The sequence below is a fragment of the Nerophis lumbriciformis genome, linkage group LG27 (genome assembly GCF_033978685.3).
Source record: "Nerophis lumbriciformis linkage group LG27, RoL_Nlum_v2.1, whole genome shotgun sequence".
Lineage (NCBI taxonomy): Eukaryota > Metazoa > Chordata > Actinopteri > Syngnathiformes > Syngnathidae > Nerophis > Nerophis lumbriciformis.
Window position 1 is genome coordinate 425,001 of NC_084574.2, and position 24,902 is coordinate 449,902.

The following is a 24,902-nucleotide window of genomic DNA, read 5'->3' on the forward strand; positions in this document are numbered from 1 at the left end:
TTGTTTCTCCACCTTCAGTCATGGTGTGAAACATGGCAAATATACACACTACATGTTGTTGTTTCTCCACCTTCAGTCATGGTGGGAAACATGGCAAATATACACACTACATGTTGTTGTTTCTCCACCTTCAGACATGGTGTGAAACATGGCAAATATACACACTACATGTTGTTGTTTCTCCACCTTCAGTCATGGTGGGAAACATGGCAAATATACACACTACATGTTGTTGTTTCTCCACCTTCAGTCATGGTGTGAAACATGGCAAATATACACACTACATGTTGTTGTTTCTCCACCTTCAGTCATGGTGTGAAACATGGCAAATATACACTGCAGATGTTTGCACAGCAGCCATGTGTGATCACTTCTATTTCTCATATGCTTTACTAAGAACTTTGTCTACTACTACTAATGATGCAACACCTGCTCACTACTAGATTGTGTTAGTTGTGAAATGATACAGTTGTTTTTCCGTGCATGTCTGTGCTGAACTATGTGAGCACTCTGAGTCCAAGTGGTGCTGCTCAGTAGCCAATAAAGCATCTTGCCCACATGAAGGCATTTAGAACATGCATGCACTTTGTCATATGTGTATTTACAACAGCTGTGAATGAATGAGCAAAGGCCAGTCAGGATTAACACTGCACTCTCTCTCTCTCTCTCTCTCTCTCTCTCTCTCTCTCTCTCTCTCTCTCTCTCTCTCTCTCTCTCTCACACAAGTCTCGGGTGTTATTTGCATCAAGCATGGTGACAGTGAGACTGCTTATAGAAGAGCTACAGTATACATTCTGCACCGTGAAGGTGTTTTGATGAACCGTTTTGGGCAGGTATTTGTTGGCACGGCAACCTTCCAAGTGAAAGGATTGGAAAGTGACGAGGGCCGCTGAGATGCCTCTGACTTTGACATGTGACTCGTTGGAATCTGTAACGAACAGAATAGAACGTCTTATTGGGATCAGACATGGCAGCAAGACGAAATTGCAAGTGCAGTTAAACGACAAGACAAACAATAAGTAACGTGTTCAAAATAAATCCATGAATACTAGTACAAAGAGCAGTGCAACAGTGACAAACGGTGTAAGCTATTGGGAGAGATTCAATATCCTAATGGCCCATGCATAAAAACTGTTTTTTACTCAGCTTGTCCTGCTCTTTTGCTACCAAAATGTCTTCCCTGATAGCAGCAGGTTGAACAAGTGCTGACCAGGAGGAGAAATGTCTGCCAGGGTTTTATTTGCACTGCCGAGGCAGCGAGAGCGAGCAATGTCCTGTAGGGAGGGCAGAGGGCGGCCGATAATCTTCTCTGCTGTCCTGGTCACCCTCTGTAGGGCCTTCCTGTCTTGACCTCAGTGAATAGGTTGCTGTAGTTCGCTCCAACATCTGCAATGGTCAAACCTTTCATTGATGCCATGAGGCCAAATACTATATGTACGTCACCGACTGATGCATAAGTAGTGGTCCAGACTTCATGTGAAAGTCCAGTCCATAGTGGACTTCATGTGAAAGTCCAGTCCATAGTGGGACCAGCAGGGGATCATCATGAGTGGAGACAAGTCAGCAGTGTAGAGACGTCACCAACTGATGCACAGAGGAGTGGTCCACCCCGGGTCTTGACTTGGAACAGCTAGCGCTTCCTCCTGGTCACCTGATAACCCCTCCACGCAGGAGAGGTGGGCAGAGCAGAAAAGAGAGACGGCAGGTCAACTGGTCTAAAAAGGGGTGTATTTAAAGTACAGTATACAAATGAGCAGCTGAGTGTGAAGCGACTGGGATGAGAATCAGCACCTCCAAGTCCGAGTCCATGGTTCTCGCCCGGAAAAGGGTGGAGTGCCATCTCCGGGTTGGGGAGGAGATCTTGCCCCAAGTGGAGGAGTTCAAGTACCTCGGAGTCTTGTTCACGAGTGGGGGAAGAGTGGATCGTGAGATCGACAGGCGGATCGGTGCGGCGTCTTCAGTAATGCGGACGCTGTATCGATCCGTTGTGGTGAAGAAGGAGTTGAGCCGGAAGGCAAAGCTCTCAATTTACCGGTCGATCTACGTTCCCATCCTCACCTATGGTCATGAGCTTTGGGTTATGACCGAAAGGACAAGATCACGGGTACAAGCGGCCGAAATGAGTTTCCTCCGCCGGGTGGCAGGGCTCTCCCTTAGAGATAGGGTGAGAAGCTCTGCCATCCGGGAGGAGCTCAAAGTAAAGCCGCTGCTCCTCCACATGGAGAGGAGCCAGATGAGGTGGTTCGGGCATCTGGTCAGGATGCCACCCGAACGCCTCCCTAGGGAGGTGTTTAGGGCACGTCCCACCGGTAGGAGGCCGCGGGGAAGACCCAGGACACGTTGGGAAGACTATGTCTCCCGGCTGGCCTGGGAACGCCTCGGGGTCCCCCGGGAAGAGCTGGACCAAGTGGCTGGGGAGAGGGAAGTCTGGGCTTCCCTGCTTAAGCTGCTGCCCCCGCGACCCGACCTCGGATAAGCGGAAGAAGATGGATGGATGGATGGTATACAAATGAGTTTTAAGCGTGAGAAGTGAGCTGCTCTGACAAGTAAAAGATGTTCATATGTTGTTAATATTCAGTCTTTTATTTGTTCATAGTTAATATTGTAAATCACACTTTCTTTATTTTCATGTTCATTTTGGGTGTCCCATTCAGTAAAAAACTATACAATTCCATTCCGTTTTTTTGAGGTGGTCTGTGATAACTTTTTTAGAACTCTATGGGACATTGTGACTTTTAGTATTAGTGTTCCTGGAAAAAAGGGATCCAAACACACATACTGTACAGCAGATGTTTACTGCTAAATGTGTATATATCATTTATACATTATAAATTATTGGCCCTTCAGACACATTTTGTGTCTCAATGTGGCCCCCCAGTCAAAATATTTGCCCAGCTCTGCTGTAAAGCCCTTCATCACATGTGTCTTAACGAGTTTCACACACCGTGACACCCCCTGATCTGAACCCACATCCGGGCAAAGAAAAACTTCAAAAGCCCAAACTGGGAAAAATATGACTTTGACTCGGATTTATGAATATTTAAAGTTAGCATAAGGTACAGTATTTAGGCATGAAGTACAATTAGGCATTTGTCCAATTATTGGTCAATATTGATGATATTGTGTATGAATTGTCATGAGCACAGTCTCGTATCTGCTGGAGTACTTAGACTTCAGCTTCCCTGTCCATTAGTGAAGCTATTTCATTATCTAAGTGGCTGGGTGTTTCATATCTTCTCCTCTCTGGGGATTATGCTTTTAGATATCCTTTGAAATATTTACAAGCCATAATGACAAAGACAGCATACGGCCGGTTGTCATGAAAGAAAAATGTGCGCACGCTAAGTGAAATGAACAATGTGAGGCTGTTGGAGAAGAAAATGAGGCTATTGACTGAGCTGGTGTCAAGTTTCTGTGCTGCTGCCATTCCTGCCACACACACACACACACACACACACACACACACACGCGCACACACACACACACACACACACACACACACACACACACACACACACACACACACACACACACACACACACACCCTCAGCCCCACTTTGATTACATGGACCACAAGTCAACAAGCTCTCAAGATGGTCATGACTGAATGGACCTTTTTGTGAGACTTTGTGCAGAGTGTTTGTGAGACTTTGTGCAGAGTGTTTGTGAGACTTTGTGCAGAGTGTTTGTGAGACTGCAGAGTGTTTGTCAGACTTTGTGCAGAGTGTTGGTGAGACTTTGTGCAGAGTGTTTGTGAGACTTTGTGCAGTGTTTGTGAGACTTTGTGCAGAGTGTTGGTGAGACTTTGTGCAGAGTGTTTGTGAGACTTTGTGCAGAGTGTTTGTGAGACTTTGTGCAGAGTGTTTGTGAGACTTTGTGCAGAGTGTTGGTGAGACTTTGTGCAGAGTGTTGGTGAGACTTTGTGCAGAGTGTTTGTGAGACTTTGTGCAGAGTATTTGTAAGACTTTGTGCAGAGTGTTTGTGGGACTTTGTGCAGAGTGTTTGTGAGACTTTGTGCAGAGTGTTTGTGAGACTTTGTGCAGAGTGTTTGTCAGACTTTGTGCAGAGTGTTTGCGAGACTTTGTGCAGAGTGTTTGTGAGACTTTGTGCAGAGTGTTGGTGAGACTGTGCAGAGTGTTTGTGAGACTTTGTGCAGAGTGTTGGTGAGACTTTGTGCAGAGTGTTGGTGAGACTTTGTGCAGAGTGTTGGTGACAGAAGAGGTGGCAAGTAAGTTTGCACATGTTTCTGCCCTGGACTGGACTAAGTTGACCTGGAATACGAAAATGATTGTCTGTCAGTATTTGTCACTCTCTTTTCTAAATGGATAGATTGAGTCAAATACTTCTTTAGCTCTTATGTTTTGGCTTCAGAGCATTCTAGAAGCAGGCAATGCAGGATCTCATCTAACCTAAGCAGCTGGATTCACACCTGATTGATATCATCTTCTGTCACCCAACAGATGCTGTATCATTACATGACAAGTCTCCTAACCAGATGCCACCACTCATTGATTTCTGATTGATACCTGCTGCTCTTTCCGTTCTGTATCCTCATCCTCTGGCTAATTAGATCAATCATATCCACGTGGAGTTAGATAAAGCAATAAGCCAGCGATGGCAGCCGAGTTAGGATGTCTTCAAATGAAATCATTAATTACATTTCATTCCTAAAATAAACAACGATACATCTGTAAATGACCGCTCCTGCCGGCATGGCTGTTGTTGCTTTACTCTTTTGTGTGATCAGGCATTTGTATTCCTAACACTCCTGTTTATGTGTGATCAGGCATTTGTATTCCTAACACTCCTGTTTATGTGTGATCAGGCATTTTGTATTCCTAACACTCCTGTTTAAGTGTGATCAGGCATTTGTATTCCTAACACTCCTGTTTTTCCTCAGTGTTAGTTAAAAACATGACCCTTGAACAACTAATTTAAAGGAGAACTGCACTTGTTTGGTAGTTTTGCCTATCATTCACTGTCCCTATGTAAGACAAGCACATTCTTGTTTTGTTTTTTTAATGCATTCTGAGTTGTAAAATACGGCAAGTACGAGATGGTGTCATGACTTGGTCCTGGGTGTTTGCTTTTCCGGGATGCAACGGAACGTTGGCTCGGGCGAGACGGGAATTTAAGTACATTTTTATTTAAACTACAAAAACAGGAAGTAAACAAAAGGCGCGCACAATGGCGGAGAACAAACTATGAAACCAAATACTTGCACAAAGGCAAAAACTATGAACAACAAAAAAGACTAACTGTGGCAATAATAAACAAAACTTACTTGGCATGGACAAAAAGGAGCAACGTGAACGATGGACATGAAAAAATAGCAGCAAGGGTCTTAAGGCTGTGTGGAGAGTGTGCAGAAGCATAAATGTGGAGATGTCGTCAGAACGACAAACTGAAAACAATGAACTTAAATACTATAGACATGATTAACGAAAACAGGTGCGTGACTCAAAATGTGAAACAGGTGCGTGACGTGACAGGTGAAAACTAATGGGTTGCTATGGTGACAAACAAGAGTGCACAATGAGTCCAAACGTGGAACAGGTGAAACTAATGGGTAATCATGGAAACAAGACAAGGGAGTGAAAAGCCAGAAACTAAAGAGTCCAATAACTAAAAACATGACTAAAACAAAACATGATTACACAGACATGACAGATGGCTAACAATGCAGCTAATGGGAGTACATTATTTGCTCCCATAAACCCTCTAAAAGACATCCAAAAGCCGCCAAAAATACTCCATATACATGTCGTGACCTGGATTACTAAACCAGTATTAGCGATATTGTTATTATAAGCGCTAACGCAGGCAAACTTTTAGTTGCGCCTTGATCACAGAGAGCTAACCTTTATTTTGTTTACCTGTGTGAGGATTATGCTTAATTCTTCATCTAAATGGGAAAATATAAACATCCCTTCAGTCTTTATCACAGTGAGAGCAGACATTGTACAGTAAGTGATTGTTTTATTATGTTGGTAGTTTGTATATCTTGTTTAACACTTAGCAATACTGCTGGATGATGCTTATTGTTTCACTTAAGCTGAATCAGTTTAGCACACAGCTTTCAAAACTTGCAGTTTATCCTTCTTATATTCAGGAACAAAAATATAAGGTTCTGGATCATTATTTGTCCTAAAATAGTCTTTGTTGTCTCTCATGAAGTCTGCCATGTGTAGTAGTGTTGTTATTGTTGAAGAGAAAAGTGAATGTTGTGATGCGTCTGTGAAATTCTTAAGCAGCCTTTTGCTTAAAATGAGCAAAATACGTAAATATTACATGTTATTATGAATGTGCCTGTTACATCACATCATGTATATATTACATGTTATTATGAATGTTACTACATGACATATATACTTACATCATGTATATATTACATGTTATTATGAATGTTACTACATGACATATATACTTACATCATGTATATATTACATGTTATTATGAATGTTACTACATGACATATATACTTACATCATGTATATATTACATGTTATTATGAATGTTACTACATGACATATATATTTACATCATGTATATATTACATGTTATTATGAATGTTACTACATGACATATATACTTACATCATGTATATATTACATGTTATTATGAATGTTACTACATGACATATATACTTACATCATGTATATATTACATGTTATTATGAATGTTACTACATGACATATTGTCATGTCTGTGTAATCATGTTTTGTTTTAGTCATGTTTTGTTTAGTTATTGGACTCTTTAGTTTCTGGCTTTTCACTCCCTTGTCTTGTTTCCATGATTACCCATTAGTTTCACCTGTTTCACGTTTGGACTCATTGTGCACTCTTGTTTGTCACCATAGCAACCCATTAGTTTTCACCTGTCACGTCACGTACCTGTTTCACGTTTTGAGTCACGCACCTGTTTTCGTTAATCATGTCTGTAGTATTTAAGTTCATTGTTTTCAGTTTCTCTTTCTGGTGACATCCCACATTTATGCTCTGCACATTTCTGACACTTTTTTCATGTCCATCGTTCACGCTGCTCCTTTTGTCCATGCCAAGTAAGTTTTGTTTATTAATGCCACAGTTAGTGTTTTTTTGTTGTTCATAGTTTCTGCCTTTATGCAAGTATTTGTTTTCATAGCCAAGTTGTTTCTCCGCCACTGTGCGCGCTTTTCGTTTGTACTTTTTTTTGATAAAATTAAATAAATATGTTCTCACATTCCCGTCTCGCCCGAGCCAACTTTCCGTTGCCTTCTAGAAAAACTAAACCCCAGGACCAAGTCATGACACATATATACTTACATCATGTATATATTACATGTTATTATGAATGTTACTACATGACATATATACTTACATCATGTATATATTACATGTTATTATGAATGTTACTACATGACATATATACTTACATCATGTATATATTACATGTTATTATGATGTTACTACACGACATATATACTTACATCTTGTATATATTACATGTTATTATGAATGTTACTACATGACATATATACTTACATCATGTATATATTACATGTTATTATGAATGTTACTACATGACATATATACTTACATCATGTATATATTACATGTTATTATGAATGTTACTACATGACATATATACTTACATCATGTATATATTACATGTTATTATGAATGTTACTACATGACATATATACTTACATCATGTATATATTACATGTTATTATGAATGTTACTACATGACATATATACTTACATCATGTATATATTACATGTTATTATGAATGTTACTACATGACATATATACTTACATCATGTATATATTACATGTTATTATGAATGTTACGACATGACATATATACTTACATCATGTATATATTACATGTTATTATGAATGTTACTACTTTACATATACACTTACATCATGTATATATATTACACGTTATTATGAATGTTACTACTTTACATATACACTTACATCATGTATATATTACATGTTATTATGAATGTTACTACATGACATATACATTTACATCATGTATATATGACATGTTGTTATGAATGTTACTACATGACATATATATACTTACCGTACATCATGTATATATTACATGTTATTATGAATGTTACTACATGACATATATACTTACATCATGTATATATTACATGTTATTATGATGTTACTACATAACATATGTACTTACATCTTGTATATATTACATGTTATTATGAATGTTACTACATGACATATATACTTACATCTTGTATATATTACATGTTATTATGAATGTTACTACATGACATATATACTTACATCATGTATATATTACATGTTATTATGAATGTTACTACATGACATATATACTTACATCATGTATATATTACATGTTATTATGAATGTTACTACATGACATATATACTTACATCATGTATATATTACATGTTATTATGAATGTTACTACATGACATATATACTTACATCATGTATATATTACATGTTATTATGAATGTTACTACATGACATATGTACTTACATCACGTTGATTGAGAATTTTAGATGTTTTTAGAGCGTTTTTAGGCGGGATAGAGGGAATCACATTAGCTCCATTGTTAGCGGACTTTTGTTGGCGTTTATTTACGATTTAAACTGCAAAATAAAATAAAAACATATGTATTACGTGAGGATTGTGAATGATAGACAACATTCCATAAAAGTGCAGTTTTAAAGTGGAAGTTGCCAGCATTTTAGTTGGATGAGAGCCACTTGCTTGAAGCTGTGGTTGCATAGAAGAGAATAGTTTGACAGCATTATTTTCCCTCTCTGCAGGATTGTGTCAGGATGCCATCGCAGGAGGGGAAGGAGTCGCCTCCCAATGGCAGCCGCTCCAATAGTCGCCTAAAAAGCAAGAAGCCGCCCAGTCTTGTCATAGCCATACCTAAACCTGAGGAGATGATGTCCCGTGACACTACTAAGCAAGTAGGTTAACATATAATCTTATGTATTATTTGATATGAGTTGAATATGACAATAAATGGCTACTGTAGACTTAGCAGGGTTGCACATTGTTTACATTTGGAGGATTCCGGTTCCTTGTTTCGATTCTCAACGATTCTCGATTCTTTTAAGAGGCAAGGTCAACAAAACTTACTAGGATTTTAAAACAGGGCTATTTTCAAGCAGTATATAAATATCAATCTTTTGAACTTTAATATACTGTAAATGTTATGAGGTTTTTTTACGCTTACACAAAAGTTTCACTTTAAAAAAACAAACAAACTCTTAAACAATATTTACTCATATCCTGTAGTTTATGTGTTAGAGGTAAAGGCCATAACATTCATTTATTATTTTCAACATGTACACAAGCCAAAAGCAGTGAAGTTGTCACGTTGTGGAAATGGTAAATAAGAACAGAAGAAACTTCCTTTTTGTTTGCAAATAATCATGAACTTAGAATTTAATGGCAGCGACACATTGCAAAAAAGGCATTTTTACCAGTGTGTTACATGGCCTTTCCTTTTAACAACACTCAGTATAGGTTTGGGAACTGAGGGGACACATTTTTGAAGTGGAATTCTTTCCCATTCTTTCAATGTCTGGACTACAGACAGGCCAGTCTAGTACCCACACTATTTTACTATGAAGCCACGCTGTTGTAACACCTGGCTTGGCATTGTCTTGCTGAAATAAGCAGGTGCGTCCATGATAACGTTGCTTGGATGGCAACATATGTTGCTCCAAAAGCTGTAAGTACCTTTCAGCATTAATGGTGCCTTCACAGATGTGTAAGTTACCCATGTATTGGCCACTTATACACCCCCATACCATCACACATGCTGACTTTTACCCTATGTGCCTAGAACAGGGGTCGGCAACCCGTGGCTCTAGAGCCGCATGCGGCTCTTTAGCGCCACCCTAGTGGCTCCCTGGAGCTTTTCCAAAGATGTATGAAAAATGGAAAAAGATGAGGGGAAATAATTTATTTTTTGTTTTAATATGGTTTCTGTAGGAGGACAAACATGACACAAACCTCCCTAATTGTTATAAAGCACACTGTTTATATTAAACATGCTTCACCGATTCGAGTATTTGGCAAGTACCGTTTTGTCCTACTAATTTTGGCGGTCCTTGAACTCACCATAGTTTGTTTACATGTATAACTTTCTCCGACTTTCTAGGACGTGTTTTATGCCACTTCTTTTTCTGTCTCATTTTGTCCACCGAACTTTTAACGTTGTGCATTAATGCACAAAGGTGAGTTTTGTTGATGTTATTGACTTGTGTGGAGTGCTAATCAGACATATTTGGTCACTGCATGACTGCAAGCTAATCGATGCTAACATGCTATTTAGGCTAGCTATATGTACATATTGCATCATTATGCCTCATTTGTAGCTATATTTGAGCTCATTTAGTTTCCTTTAAGTCCTCTTAATTCAATTTATATCTCATGACACACTATCTGTATGTAATATGGCTTTTCATTTTTTTGCGGCTCCAGACAGATTTGTTTTTGTATTTTTGGTCCAATATGGCTCTTTCAACATTTTGGGTTGCCGACTACTGGCCTAGAACAATCCGGATGGTTCTTTTCCTCTTTGGTCCGGAGGACACGACGTCCACAGTTTCCAAAAACAATTTGAAATGTGGACTCGTCAGACCACAGAACACTTTTCCACTTTGCATCAGTCCATCTTAGATGAGCTCGGGCCCAGCGAAGTGTTTCTGGGTGTTGTTGATAAATGGCTTTGGCTTTGCACTTTAACTTGCACTTACAGATGTAGCGACCAACTGTAGTTACTGACAGTGGTTTTCTGAAGTGTTCCTGAGCCCATGTGGTGATATCCTTTACACACTGATGTGGCTTTTTGATGCAGTAGCGCCTGAGGGATCCAAGGTGTGTAATATCATGGCTTACGTGCAGTGATTTCTCCAGATTCTCTGAACCTTTTGATGATATTACGGAGCGTAGATGGTGAAATCCCTAAATTCCTTGTTGAGAAATGTTGTTCTTAAACAATTTGCTCAGGCATTTGTTGACAAAGTGGTGACCCTCGCCCCGTCCTTGTTTGTGAATGACTGAGCATTTCATGGAAGCTGCTTTTATACCCAATCATGGCACCCACCTGTTCCCAATTAGCCTGTTCACCTGTGGGATGTTCCAAATAAGTCTTTGATGAGCATTCCTCTACTTTCTCACTCTTTTTTGCCACTTGTGCCAGCTTTTTTGAAACATGTTGTAGGCATCAAATTCCAAATGAGCTAATATTTGCAAAAAAACAAGAAAGTTTCTCAGCGTGAACATGAAATATCTTGTCTTTGCAGTCTATTCAATTGAATATAAGTTGAAAAGGATTTGTTGTATTCTCTTTTTATTTACCATTTACACAACGTGACAACTTCACTGCTTTTGGGCTTTGTACATGACAGGGATGTTGAAGTGTGATAATATTCTCTCATTGTCATTTCCCAACGGAAATGACTGCTATAAATTGCTCTTAACAGGCGTGGTTTGACGTGTGTTTGGACATAAATGAATGTTTAAGATGGACAAACTCCTCAAGCATCAAATAAACACGAAGAATGTCTGCAACTTGTGTACGACATTGCAGACGACAGACAATAAGAACGCCTTTAGTGGTGTTTCTTTCTGCAATTATAAGTATTACTAATAATTCAAACAGTACAGTAATTTGACATCGATCTCTGAGTATGTGCTGTTACTGCCATTTAGTGTCTACTTTTCAATCAGTGTTGTATGAAACGAGTAAAGCATCAATAAAGTGTCGGTTAGCTTAAAAGGAAAACTTAAAACATAGGTAGAAAATTCTTAAAATTACAATTTGATTCAATGTTTTTGGAGAAAAAAAAGCCTCAAACTTGCACATTTCTGCCATGAATTCTGGCATTTTAGGCCACAAAAATCACAAAAAAGTGAAATCCTGCAGGAACTGAATAATGTACGATGAAAACCATTCCCATTGAATAATAATAATAATTATAACAGAACAATGATATATGTTTGCATTTTGCCAGGGCAGAGGAGCACGTTGGACAGCTGTCCTGCAGTTTGTGAGAAGGAGGCCCCTTACAGGCCCCTTACAGGCCCCTTATAGGCATACTTGCCAACCTTGAGACCTCCGATTTCGGGAGGTGGGGGGGCGTGTTCGGGGGCGTGGTTAAGAGGGGAGGAGTATATTTACAGCTAGAATTCACCAAGTCAAGTATTTCATATATATATATATAAGAAATACTTGACTTTCAGTGAATTCTAGCTATATATATATATATATATATTTATTTTATTTATATATATATATATATATATATATATATATATATATATATATATATATATATATATATATATATATATATATATATATAAATAAGAGAAATACTTGAATTTCAGTGTTCATTTATTTACACATATACACACACATAACACTCATCTACTCATTGTTGAGTTAAGGGTTGAATTGTCCATCCTTGTTCTATTCTCTGTCACTATTTTTCTAACCATGCTGAACACCCTCTCTGATGATGCATTCTGCTTCGTCTCCTTGTTGTGTGCGCAGTTGTGCACTGCACTCTCTAAAAGCCCTAGATGTTATTGTCACGTATGCATGTACAGTAGATGGCAGTATTATCCTGTTTAAGAGTGTCACAACATTGCTGTTTACGGCAGACGAACTGCTTTACGGTAGACGAAAACGTGACTGCTGTTGTTGTGTGTTGTTATCGCGCTGGGAGGACGTTAATGAAACTGCCTAACAATAAACCCACATAAGAAACTAAGAACTCGCCCTCCATCATTCTACAGTTATAACGTGATTGGGCAGGCATGCTGTTTATATTGTGGGAAAGCGAACGTGAAAACAGGCTCACTCAGGTTTGCCTGAATTTCGGGAGAAAATTTGTCCCGGGAGGTTTTCGGGAGAGGAGCTGAATTTCGGGAGTCTCCCGGAAAATCCGGGAGGGTTGGCAAGTATGCTTATAGGCCCCTTATAGGCCCGTTGCTCTGAATACAAGCATGACTTTTAGTCCCACTGAGTGGATAGTAAACAGTGTTGCTACCTTTTCAACTATTCATGGAGAGCAACTACTGTTGAAAGCATGCATATATTTGCCAAGCCAAGCACGCTCGTTATATGCTTTCATTTCTTTCAAAAGGTTACTTAGACGCTAATGTATTTAAGGTTGAAACACATTTAAGTTGTGCTATTAAAATCTTTGTTAAACTGTTTGGTAGGTCACTAGCAGTCCTCATGTCATTTCTTCATTTTATTCATTCAATGGCCCAAAGAAAGCTGAATATTTGCTATGACAGTAGTGAAAAATAAATCTGCTTTCATGCAATTTATACATCTATTTTTCTATTTACAAAATGCTTTTGTCAATGTAAAACTTTGCAAACAGAGGGGTTGGTAAATCGTGGTTTCACTTTATAAAGAGTGTCATTTTTTTCCCCTCCCTTTGGTCTATTAAGTCCGTGCGGCCATCTTTAAAGAAAAGCATGAGTGGCCAAGCAACTGGTTCCATGTCAGAGAGTCTGGGCGCAGCTGGAGATGGAGGCTTCTCAGCCTCAGAGAGAAGGGAAAAGTTTGGAAGGCAGACCTCTCTCTCACAAAGCATTCGCAAGTAAGATTACATCTTCTTCTTCTTCTTCTTGTCTTCCTGCTTATTCCCTGCTCTCTTTACACGTGCAGGAACACGGCCCAGTGGTTTGGAGTGGGAGAGGACTGCGAGAGCAAGCAGCAGGTTTGGCAGAGGAAGAGCCTGCGCCACTGCAGCCAGCGCTACGGCAAGCTGAAAGCCCAATACAGAGAGCCTGACACTGCCACCAGCATGGAGCAGAGTCTGGAATCCCCAGGAACACAGAAGATGCCTAAGGTTGGCATCCAGACATGTACGCCTCTAGATGTGGCTTGACATGGCTTATCTTCTTTTGGCTAGATCGTGGACCCATTGGCACGGGGACGAGCCTTCCGTTACCCAGAGGAGATAGACCCTCGCTCCCCCAAGGGGTATCCTATCACCCCTGGGGTCACCTCGCTCAGCTCCTTCACCAGCCAGCGCTCAGGGTACAGCCGCTTCCCCAAACGTAAGAGGGAGTCCGTGGCCCGCATGAGCATCCGTGCTGCCAACAACCTGCTGAGGGTAGGTAGGACTTCAGAAAGTGTGTGTTGGTCCATGCACATGTTGTACAAAAAACACAAACCATTAGCGGCAACATTGCATACACTTTCATTGATGGTGCAAAAAGCTGGGATTCTTCTGTCTTCTTCTGCACTCTAATCCAATATAAAATACTCACATCCAATGTTAAAGGGCAACTGCACTTTTTTTTTTAATTTTGCATATCGCTCACAATCATGAATTATGAAAGAGATGACGATGGATGGATTTTTTTTAATGCATTCTAAATATTTAATAAATGCGTTCAAAAATCCGCTTACAACTCCTGTGGGAGCCGTTCAGTTCTGTCTATAAAAAACATCCAAACACCTCCATTAGGGTTTTATATACATGACAAGTATATATGTCATGTAGTAACATTCATAATAACATGTAATATATACATGATGTAAGTATATATGTCATGTAGTAACATTCATAATAACATGTAATATATACATGATGTAAGTATATATGTCATGTAGTAACATTCATAATAACATGTAATATATACATGATGTAAGTATATATGTCATGTAGTAACATTCATAATAACATGTAATATATACATGATGTAAGTATATATGTCATGTAGTAACATTCATAATAACATGTAATATATACATGACAAGTCTATACGTCATGCAGTAACATTCATAATAACATGTAATATATACATGATGTAAGTATATATGTCATGTAGTAACATTCATAATAACATGTAATATATACATGATGTAAGTATATATGTCATGGAGTAACATTCATAATAACATGTAATATATACATGATGTAAGTATATATGTCATGTAGTAACATTCATAATAACATGTAATATATACATGATGTAAGTATATATGTCATGTAGTAACATTCATAATAACATGTAATATATACATGATGTAAGTATATATGTCATGTAGTAACATTCATAATAACGTAATATATACATGATGTAAGTATATATGTCATGTAGTAACATTCATAATAACATGTAATATATACATGATGTAAGTATATATGTCATGTAGTAACATTCATAATAACATGTAATATATACATGATGTAAGTATATATGTCATGTAGTAACATTCATAATAACATGTAATATATACATGACAAGTCTATACGTCATGCAGTAACATTCATAATAACATGTAATATATACATGATGTAAGTATATATGTCATGTAGGAACATTCATAATAACATGTAATATATACATGATGTAAGTATATATGTCATGTAGTAACATTCATAATAACATGTCATATATACATGATGTAAGTATATATGTCATGTAGTAACATTCATAATAACATGTAATATATACATGATGTAAGTATATATGTCATGTAGTAACATTCATAATAACATGTAATATATACATGATGTAAGTATATATGTCATGTAGTAACATTCATAATAACATGTAATATATACATGATGTAAGTATATATGTCATGTAGTAACATTCATAATAACATGTAATATATACATGATGTAAGTATATATGTCATGTAGTAACATTCATAATAACATGTAATATATACATGATGTAAGTATATATGTCATGTAGTAACATTCATAATAACATGTAATATATACATGATGTAAGTATATATGTCATGTAGTAACATTCATAATAACATGTAATATATACATGATGTAAGTATATATGTCATGTAGTAACATTCATAATAACATGTAATATATACATGATGTAAGTATATATGTCATGTAGTAACATTCATAATAACATGTAATATATACATGATGTAAGTATATATGTCATGTAGTAACATTCATAATAACATGTAATATATACATGATGTAAGTATATATGTCATGTAGTAACATTCATAATAACATGTAATATATACATGATGTAAGTATATATGTCATGTAGTAACATTCATAATAACATGTAATATATACATGATGTAAGTATATATGTCATGTAGTAACATTCATAATAACATGTAATATATACATGATGTAAGTATATATGTCATGTAGTAACATTCATAATAACATGTAATATATACATGATGTAAGTATATATGTCATGTAGTAACATTCATAATAACATGTAATATATACATGATGTAAGTATATATGTCATGTAGTAACATTCATAATAACATGTAATATATACATGATGTAAGTATATATGTCATGTAGTAACATTCATAATAACATGTAATATATACATGATGTAAGTATATATGTCATGTAGTAACATTCATAATAACATGTCATATATACATGATGTCATGTAGTAACATTCATAATAACATTTAATATTTAGGTAATTTTTTGATCATCATTCATTTCAAAAACGCATTATGACGTTGGCTTTTTTCCCCTTCATCACAGATTTCTGCTCACTGCAGACTTCATTAGAGCCAACAAACATAATAAAACTTCACTTACTGTACAATGTCTGCTGCCATTTGGATGTTGACTGCTAGGATGTTCATATATTCCTATTTAGATTAAAAATGTCTCATAATCATTGCAAAGAAACTGGGTGGGGGTCAGGGGGCACAAGCGCTTTTCGCTTTGTTCTTGCCAGTTCCAGCTTGTTGGATTACCTACCCAGACGTCTCATGTCCAGGTGAGAGTTATGATTTATGATCTAGAATAAACTAACAGGGAGCAGGGAAGCGAGGAAGCAGCAGACCACTCCATGATGTAAACATAGGAACACACGGTAGTGATCACGAAGCCGCTATAAATAATTTGTCTGTGTTAGCGCTTATAATAACAATATCACTAATACTTGTTAATATTTATAATAACAATATCACTAATACTTGGCTAATATTTATATTAACAATATCACTAATACTTGGCTAATATTTATAATAACAATATCACTAATACTTGGCTAATATTTATATTAACAATATCACTAATACTTGGCTAATATTTATAATAACAATATCACTAATACTTGTTAATATTTATAATAACAATATCACTAATACTTGGCTAATATTTATAATAACAATATCTCTAATACTTGGCTAATATTTATAATAACAATATCACTAATACTTGTTAATATTTATAATAACAATATCACTAATACATGTTAATATTTATAATAACAATATCACTAATACTTGGCTAATATTTATAATAACAATATCACTAATACTTGTTAATATTTATAATAACAATATCACTAATACTTGTTCATATTTATAATAACAATTTCACTAATACTTGTTAATGTTTATAATAACAATATCACTAATACTTGTTAATATTTATAATAACAATATCACTAATACTTGTTAATTTTTATAATAACAATATCACTAATACTTGGCTAATATTTATAATAACAATATCACTAATACTTGTTAATATTTATAATAACAATATCACTAATACTTGTTCATTTTTATAATAACAATATCACTAATACTTGGCTAATATTTATAATAACAATATCACTAATACTTGTTAATATTTATAATAACAATATCACTAATACATGTTAATATTTATAATAACAATATCACTAATACTTGGCTAATATTTATAATAACAATATCACTAATACTTGTTAATATTTATAATAACAATATCACTAATACTTGGCTAATATTTATAATAACAATATCACTAATACTTGTTAATATTTATAATAACAATATCACTAATACTTGTTAATATTTATAATAACAATATCACTAATACTTGGCTAATATTCAAGTCCCCAAATGTAAATGGAGTATTGTTGGCGGTGTTTGAATGGTTATTTATCTGATTTTATGGGCGGAATAATGGAGCTCCCATTGGACTTTTATTTACTTTTAATATTTAGAAAGCTTTAAAAAAAATCCATCCATCGTCATGACTTTCATAATAATTGTGAACAATAGGCACAATTCCCCAAAAAGTGCAGTTGCCCTTTAAATCCAAATGATTACAGATCTTTCTGTAGTATAATTGGGTGTAGTAGAATATTAAATAGATTGGGGTGTCCAAACTTTTTCCACTGAAAATGAAAGCATTTTAATATTTTTCATTTTTAAAACCAAAACAATGTTAGGTCTCCACTCAATTTTGGTGAATGTTAGAGAGTCCCAAATAGGTCTCAGTCATTACAGTGTTAAAAAGAAATCATATATTCATATTTTTTAACTTTCAATACTTACATATCTATAGATCACCTTCAGATCTATCTGTTGACATTAAGACTTTTTTAAATATATTGTCTGCTCTTTTTGTCAAAACACACTTTTTTCAATAAGAAAAACACAAAATATGCAACCCCCCCAACCCCCCAAAAGGCAAAAATGTAATATTTGATGTGAAGTAATTGTAGCCTTTAATAGGTCAATCATTCATAATAACATTGCTTTTGCTTCCTTTTTTTTTTACAGTAAAAAAAATCAGACTTAATATCTCGGGGATCCAAAAAGCCCTGACTCAAAAATACGTCAAAAATAAGACAAGTATCAAAATTTACTTTTAATGCTTAAATCTCTATATCAACTTCAGATCTATCTGTCAAATATCACTTTTTATTCTTTTTGGAGCAATAGCAGTTTTAAAGTAAAAAAACTGCCCTCATGGCAGCTTTGTGGTGTTAGTCTCAATATTGCAACAATTTCTCGTTTGCTCTTTTATTCCCGTTTTTAATGTTTTTTTTGGGGGGGGAACATTTTTTTTAAATGAGCTGTGGGCCATAAAAGAGTCTTGGTCTGTACTTTGGACACCAGTGTCCTACATTTGAGAAAGTATTTAGCGTTTTGCGAAGAAGTGGCTGTGATGATAATAACAATGTGCGTGTTTTTAACCAGGGCCGAAGTGGCTTGGCGGGGTCCCTCACAGGTCGCAGCTTCCCCAGAAGGAGCTTCGTCAGACCCAGCTGGATGGACGACGACACCGTGGACTCGGCAGACATGTCAGGCTCGCTGTATTTTAGCAAGGTCAGCATAATCTTAGCTCACTTTCTTTTGAGGTTCTGCTGTCACTCACATAGTCCTTCTTGCTACACTGCATACTGTATTTAGACAACGCCCTCTGCTGGCTACCCTGTGTCATTACAGCCCCTTCCAGCCATTAAACTAAGCATTTAATGAGCACCTAACCCATCCATCGTGGGGGGTGCTAGTGCCTATCCATATTAACAATGTTTATCATTTCAAATCAAAATGATAAACTTTGACTCAAACTATGTGAAACCTTTGTCCCCTGTCTTTCTCTGGATGCTTTCCATGACCATGTTGGTGTAGGTGGACGTCCATGGAGAGATGTACTCCATGGCAGATGATGTGTTTGAGTCACCGCCAATATCTGCCGCTTTTGCCTCAAGTGAACCACTGGAGCAGAAGTTAGCAGGCCTGTGAGTAAAACCACCATCACTGTCTGGTTGAAGAGAAATTACTTCTTTTTAGCACACCCAGGGGTTCCGGCAGAACAAAAATGGAAATAAATGACACAAAAGTTGTGTTACTTTAAAGGCACCTACCCTATCTTTTGTCTTCACCCCCATATTCAGTAAGGACTTATCTCGAACACCAACAGCAGCGCAGGAGAAAAGCCAACCTCGGCGCGGCCATCGCATCGCTTCCCAGGTGAAGCACTTTGCCTTCGACAAACACAAGCGTCACTACGGCATGGGCGTGGTGGGCAAGTGGCTGAACCGCCATTACCGACGCAGCATCAGCAGCAACGTCCAGAAACAGCTGGATGACTTCCACAGCCACAGGTTGGGCAGCAGAAGCTTTCTTCTGTCTTCTCTCCACACTCAGTGTTTCACAGTGGAACCTCCATTTGCAAACCTAATTGGTTCTCCAACCAGATTGGTAAATAGAAAAGTTTGTACAGTGGAGCAAATGTCTCCATAAGAAACAATGTAAATATGAATAATGGGTTCCAGCCTTGACAAAAGTCCCTATTTTAATGAAGGTGTGTACACAATATAAAGTGCTAGAGTGTACTACATAACAACGGTCTCTTTACTAACAAGCTAAAACAACAACAACAAGCTGAACTGTGCTGTATGCTCTGCTCTGCCAACACACAGAAGTCCCTCTCAAGCATTCACAAATCAGAAAATGTATTAACTTTAACAACCGTATTGCTACAATAATAAACATTTAAACAATTAAAATCCACCCAGGAGAAATATAATCTCAGAGAAAAATGTCATTTAAAACATTTGTACGCACGTACAACACTTAAGACCTTCAGTATATCAGTATGTGGAATTAAATGATGGAATGGATTAATAAACAATGTACTAATATGATCCACTTCAAGAAAGTCTTCACACTTAAAGTGTTTACAAAGTACAAAGAAGAAGATAAACATTCTGAATTTATTTCATCCATCCATTCATTTTCTACATAATCTTACTCATCTCACCATATGAAATATTACTTACTTCACCAATTATTTATTTTTAAGGCCCGCATGGCCCATTGCATAAGGACTCCCAAAGGGAGTCCTTATGCAATGGGACATAAGGACCTATTGAATTTGTAAGGTTTTATTATTATTATACCGGCCGCCTCTTTGAGCACTAATTTGACCCACTTAACATGCTTCAAAACTCACCATATTTGACCCACACATCAGGACCTGCGAAAATTGTCTTTTAATGAAAAAACCGAACCCCAAAACTCAAAATTGCGCTCTAGCGTCCCCTAGGAAAAAAAAAAACTAGACTGCCTGTAACTCCCACTAGGAAGGTCGGAAAGACATGAAACAAAATTCTCTATGTAGGTCTGACTTAGACCTAGATTTCATAATTGTACATCCTTGGGCAGAAATCAACAGAAAGTTGGCAATTCCCCCTTCAACACAAAAAAGTACTAAAAACAGTCACTTTTGCCTCTTTGAGCTGTAATTTGACCCCCTTAACATGCTTCAAAACTCACCAAACTGAACGCACACATCAAGACTGGCAAAAATTGCGATTTAATAAAAAACCTAACCCCAAATCTTAAAATTGCGCTCTAGCGCAATTTTTGAATAAAACGCTGAAAAAAACTGCTCCTCGGAAGAAAAAAATGACAAAACTGCCTGTAACTCCCACTGGGAAGGTCGGAGAGACATGAAACAAAAACCTCTATGTAGGTCTCACTTAGACCTACATTTCATAGATTGACAACCCCCCGCAAAAATCAACAGGAAGTTTGCTATTCCCCCTTCAAAACAAATTTTTTGTAAAAACCAGTCACCTTCCTTCAAAAACTATCTCCTCTGACCGCGTTTGTCGTTTCGGCTTCAAACTAACACAGGAGAGAGATTAAACACTCGTGTATAAAAGTACAGAACAGCGTTTTTCTAACTGCTCCGGTTTTGATTTTATGACCCTTCAAAGAACCGCTGTGCTGATGCTGCTGCGCTGCTGTTTTTTTTAAGATGGCTGCTTAAAAGCAGGAAGCACCAGCGTGCCTACACAATGCAGACAAGGTAGGTACACTAGACAAAAGTATTGGGACACTTATGACTACCACCGGACAAAAGTATTGGGACACTTAGGACTACCACTGGAAAAAAGTATTGGGACACGTACTACTAAAACTGGACAAAAGTATTGGGACACTTAGGACTAGCACGTGCCAAATACGCGGGCCCGACCAACGCTGCTTGCAGCTTTAATTATTCTTATTACTTATGGAGTATATTGTGAATACATTCAGAACAGGAAGTGAACAAAAGTTTTAGCAAATGCTATGTAAAGGAAAAGGGGTAGGATTAAATAAGCTCTGTTTCTTCCTACTCCTTTTCCAACATGTTGAATAGACAAACTGGAAATTGTGATGTATCATGTTGTATGCATGCATGTGTGATGTATCATGTTGTATGCATGCATGTGTGATGTATCATGTTGTATGCATGCATGTGTGATGTATCATGTTGTATGCATGCACGTGTGATGTATCATGTTGTATGCATGCATGTGTGATGTATCATGTTGTATGCATGCATGTGTGATGTATCATGTTGTATGCATGCATGTGTGATGTATCATGTTGTATGCATGCATGTGTGATGTATCATGTTGTATGCATGCATGTGTGATGTATCATGTTGTATGCATGCATGTGTGATGTATCATGTTGTATGCATGCATGTGTGATGTATCATGTTGTATGCATGCATGTGTGATGTATCATGTTGTATGCATGCACGTGTGATGTATCATGTTGTATGCATGCATGTGTGATGTATCATGTTGTATGCATGCATGTGTGATGTATCATGTTGTATGCATGCATGTGTGATGTATCATGTTGTATGCATGCATGTGTGATGTATCATGTTGTATGCATGCATGTGTGATGTATCATGTTGTATGCATGCACGTGTGATGTATCATGTTGTATGCATGCATGTGTGATGCATCATGTTGTATGCATGCATGTGTGATGTATCATGTTGTATGCATGCATGTGTGATGCGTCATGTTGTATGCATGCATGTGTGATGTATCATGTTGTATGCATGCATGTGTGATGCATCATGTTGTATGCATGCATGTGTGATGTATTATGTTGTATGCATGTGTGATGCATCATGTTGTATGCATGCATGTGTGATGTATCATGTTGTATGCATGCATGTGTGATGCATCATGTTGTATGCATGCATGTGTGATGTATCATGTTGTATGCATGCATGTGTGATGTATCATGTTGTATGCATGCATGTGTGATGTATCATGTTGTATGCATGCATGTTCCAAATAAACTCAAACTCAACTCAACTAAACTGAGGAAAGGAGCAGACTGAGGGGGGAAAAGGTATGCAACATGTGATGACAAGCAGTGCGTCACGGGAGACGGCGGAGGTTGCGGAAAGTAAAAAGTTATGGCGAGGAAGTGCTCTGAGCGGAACAGGCTATGACATAAAGGAAACATGCAAATGCAAAACACTTGCGGGAGCAGACGACATCCACTCGTAAGAGCGTACTTGCTAAGCATCAAAAAGATGGTCTCTGGTCAACAACCAATCAAAAACAGCCACCAACAAACAAACAATGTCCCGACAACCAAGGGAGAAAAAGGATCAACTTAAATAGTCTTGGTTGGAAATCGAAAACAGTTGAGGGGAAATGTTCTCTGAGAAAGCAAAAGCGGCCACAAGAAAACACCAACAAAACTAGAAGAGCCACCACAATAAAAGCACAGAACAGGAACTAACACAAAACACTAACAAAATAAAGGCACTGGTTTAACCAGCCGTGACAGCCTCGCAAGAGAGGTAGTGTACTTTCTCCTCTGCTGTGAAATAAGTCTGCTTTGGCATCTTTTTACAGAAAAGTCTGTTCTCATCACAATGAAAAACGTGCTGCGGTACGAATCTGGCTTCCTCAATCTTGTCAATGCGAGCAAGCACTAATTGGTTGAAGAACCAATGAAGTTGGTCAATGAAGGTTCCACTGTAGTAGTTTTGGTTTTGTTTTGCAAGTGACTTCATTTTGTTCAAAAGGTATATTATATGTAGCACTCAATGCCACAATTGGAAGACATCATGTAATTTACAAGAATACTAGTACATTCTAAATTGACTAAGGAAGGCCTTAGAGAAGTGTGTTGTCGTGTTTACTTTACTCACTATAAAACATTTTCACTTCTATCATGAATATCCATCCATAATCGATCAAAATGATTCTTTTACTTATTGTGGATTATGTGAAAGGCTTACAAGTACTTTAAATGTATATAATATTCACATAAATAGCATCTCAACTTCCTGTGAATGTATCTAGCGTGGGGAACAGAATGCAATATTCGGGCTATAAAATGTTACACTTGAAGAAGAATTGAAGAAAAATGTCACTCTTGTGTTTTCAGGCCTTACTTCACTTACTGGATCACGTTTGTCCACGTTGTAATCACTCTGCTGGCATGCTGCACTTACGGCTTTGCCCCTGTGGGCTTTGCACAACATTCAAAAACTGATCTGGTGAGTGAGACTTTTGGACTTGTTCTGGTGTGCAACATTCTTGTCCTGTTAATAGCATCATCTTACTGTGTTATTGATGCATCTCTGTAGGTGCTGAAGAACAAAGGCATCTATGAGAGTGTCAAGTATATTCAACAACAGAACTTTTGGATTGGACCAAGATCCGTGAGTCTCTGTCTATTATCATGGAGGTCTGCTAGACCACTTTATTACTCTGTTGTCTGCATGGTGAAGGTCACTTACAGTATGTGGCACATGTCTCTTGTGGTCACTTACAGTATGTGACACATGTCTCTTGTGGTCTCTTGTCCAATTTAAGTAATAATCCGGGATGGGAATTGATCAGATTTTTACAATTTTGATTCTGCTAAATGAGACTCCAAAGACATGCACCTGGGGATAGGTTGATTGGCAACACTAAAATGGTCCCTAGTGTGTGAATCTTGTCTGTCTATCTGTGTTGGCCCTGCGATGAGGTGGCGACTTGTCCAGGGTGTACCCCGCCTTCCGCCCGATTGTAGCTGAGATAGGTTCCAGCACCCCCCGCGACCCTGAAGGGAATAAGCGGTAGAAAATGGATGGATGGATGGAGTTGGTTCTGAATCGATTCTCAATTGGAGAAACTGCTAGATTAGTATCAACTTTGCTTAGGTTATTTTATTTATTTAACCAGGTAAAATCCCATTGAGATCAAAGATGGTTAGAGCACAGGTGTCAAACTCAAGACCCGGGGGCCAGATGTGGCCCGCCACTCCATTTCATTTGGCCCTCGAAAGCCTGGAAATAATAT

At 37.4% G+C, this 24,902-nt stretch overlaps 1 protein-coding gene across 1 annotated transcript in view; it reads left to right on the top strand.

Moving 5' to 3' along the window:
- LOC133570266 (inactive rhomboid protein 2-like) overlaps positions 1 to 24,902 on the top strand; it is a 76,487-nt gene that overhangs the window by 18,293 nt on the left and 33,292 nt on the right. Inside the window, exons 2-10 of the mRNA XM_061923097.2 lie at positions 8,816 to 8,965; positions 13,479 to 13,630; positions 13,699 to 13,882; positions 13,946 to 14,149; positions 18,991 to 19,119; positions 19,426 to 19,535; positions 19,692 to 19,901; positions 24,001 to 24,112; positions 24,203 to 24,277. Of these exons, the coding sequence (XP_061779081.2) occupies positions 8,828 to 8,965; positions 13,479 to 13,630; positions 13,699 to 13,882; positions 13,946 to 14,149; positions 18,991 to 19,119; positions 19,426 to 19,535; positions 19,692 to 19,901; positions 24,001 to 24,112; positions 24,203 to 24,277 (1,314 nt within the window). The 5' untranslated portion in view covers positions 8,816 to 8,827. The remainder of the gene's footprint in view (positions 1 to 8,815; positions 8,966 to 13,478; positions 13,631 to 13,698; positions 13,883 to 13,945; positions 14,150 to 18,990; positions 19,120 to 19,425; positions 19,536 to 19,691; positions 19,902 to 24,000; positions 24,113 to 24,202; positions 24,278 to 24,902) is intronic.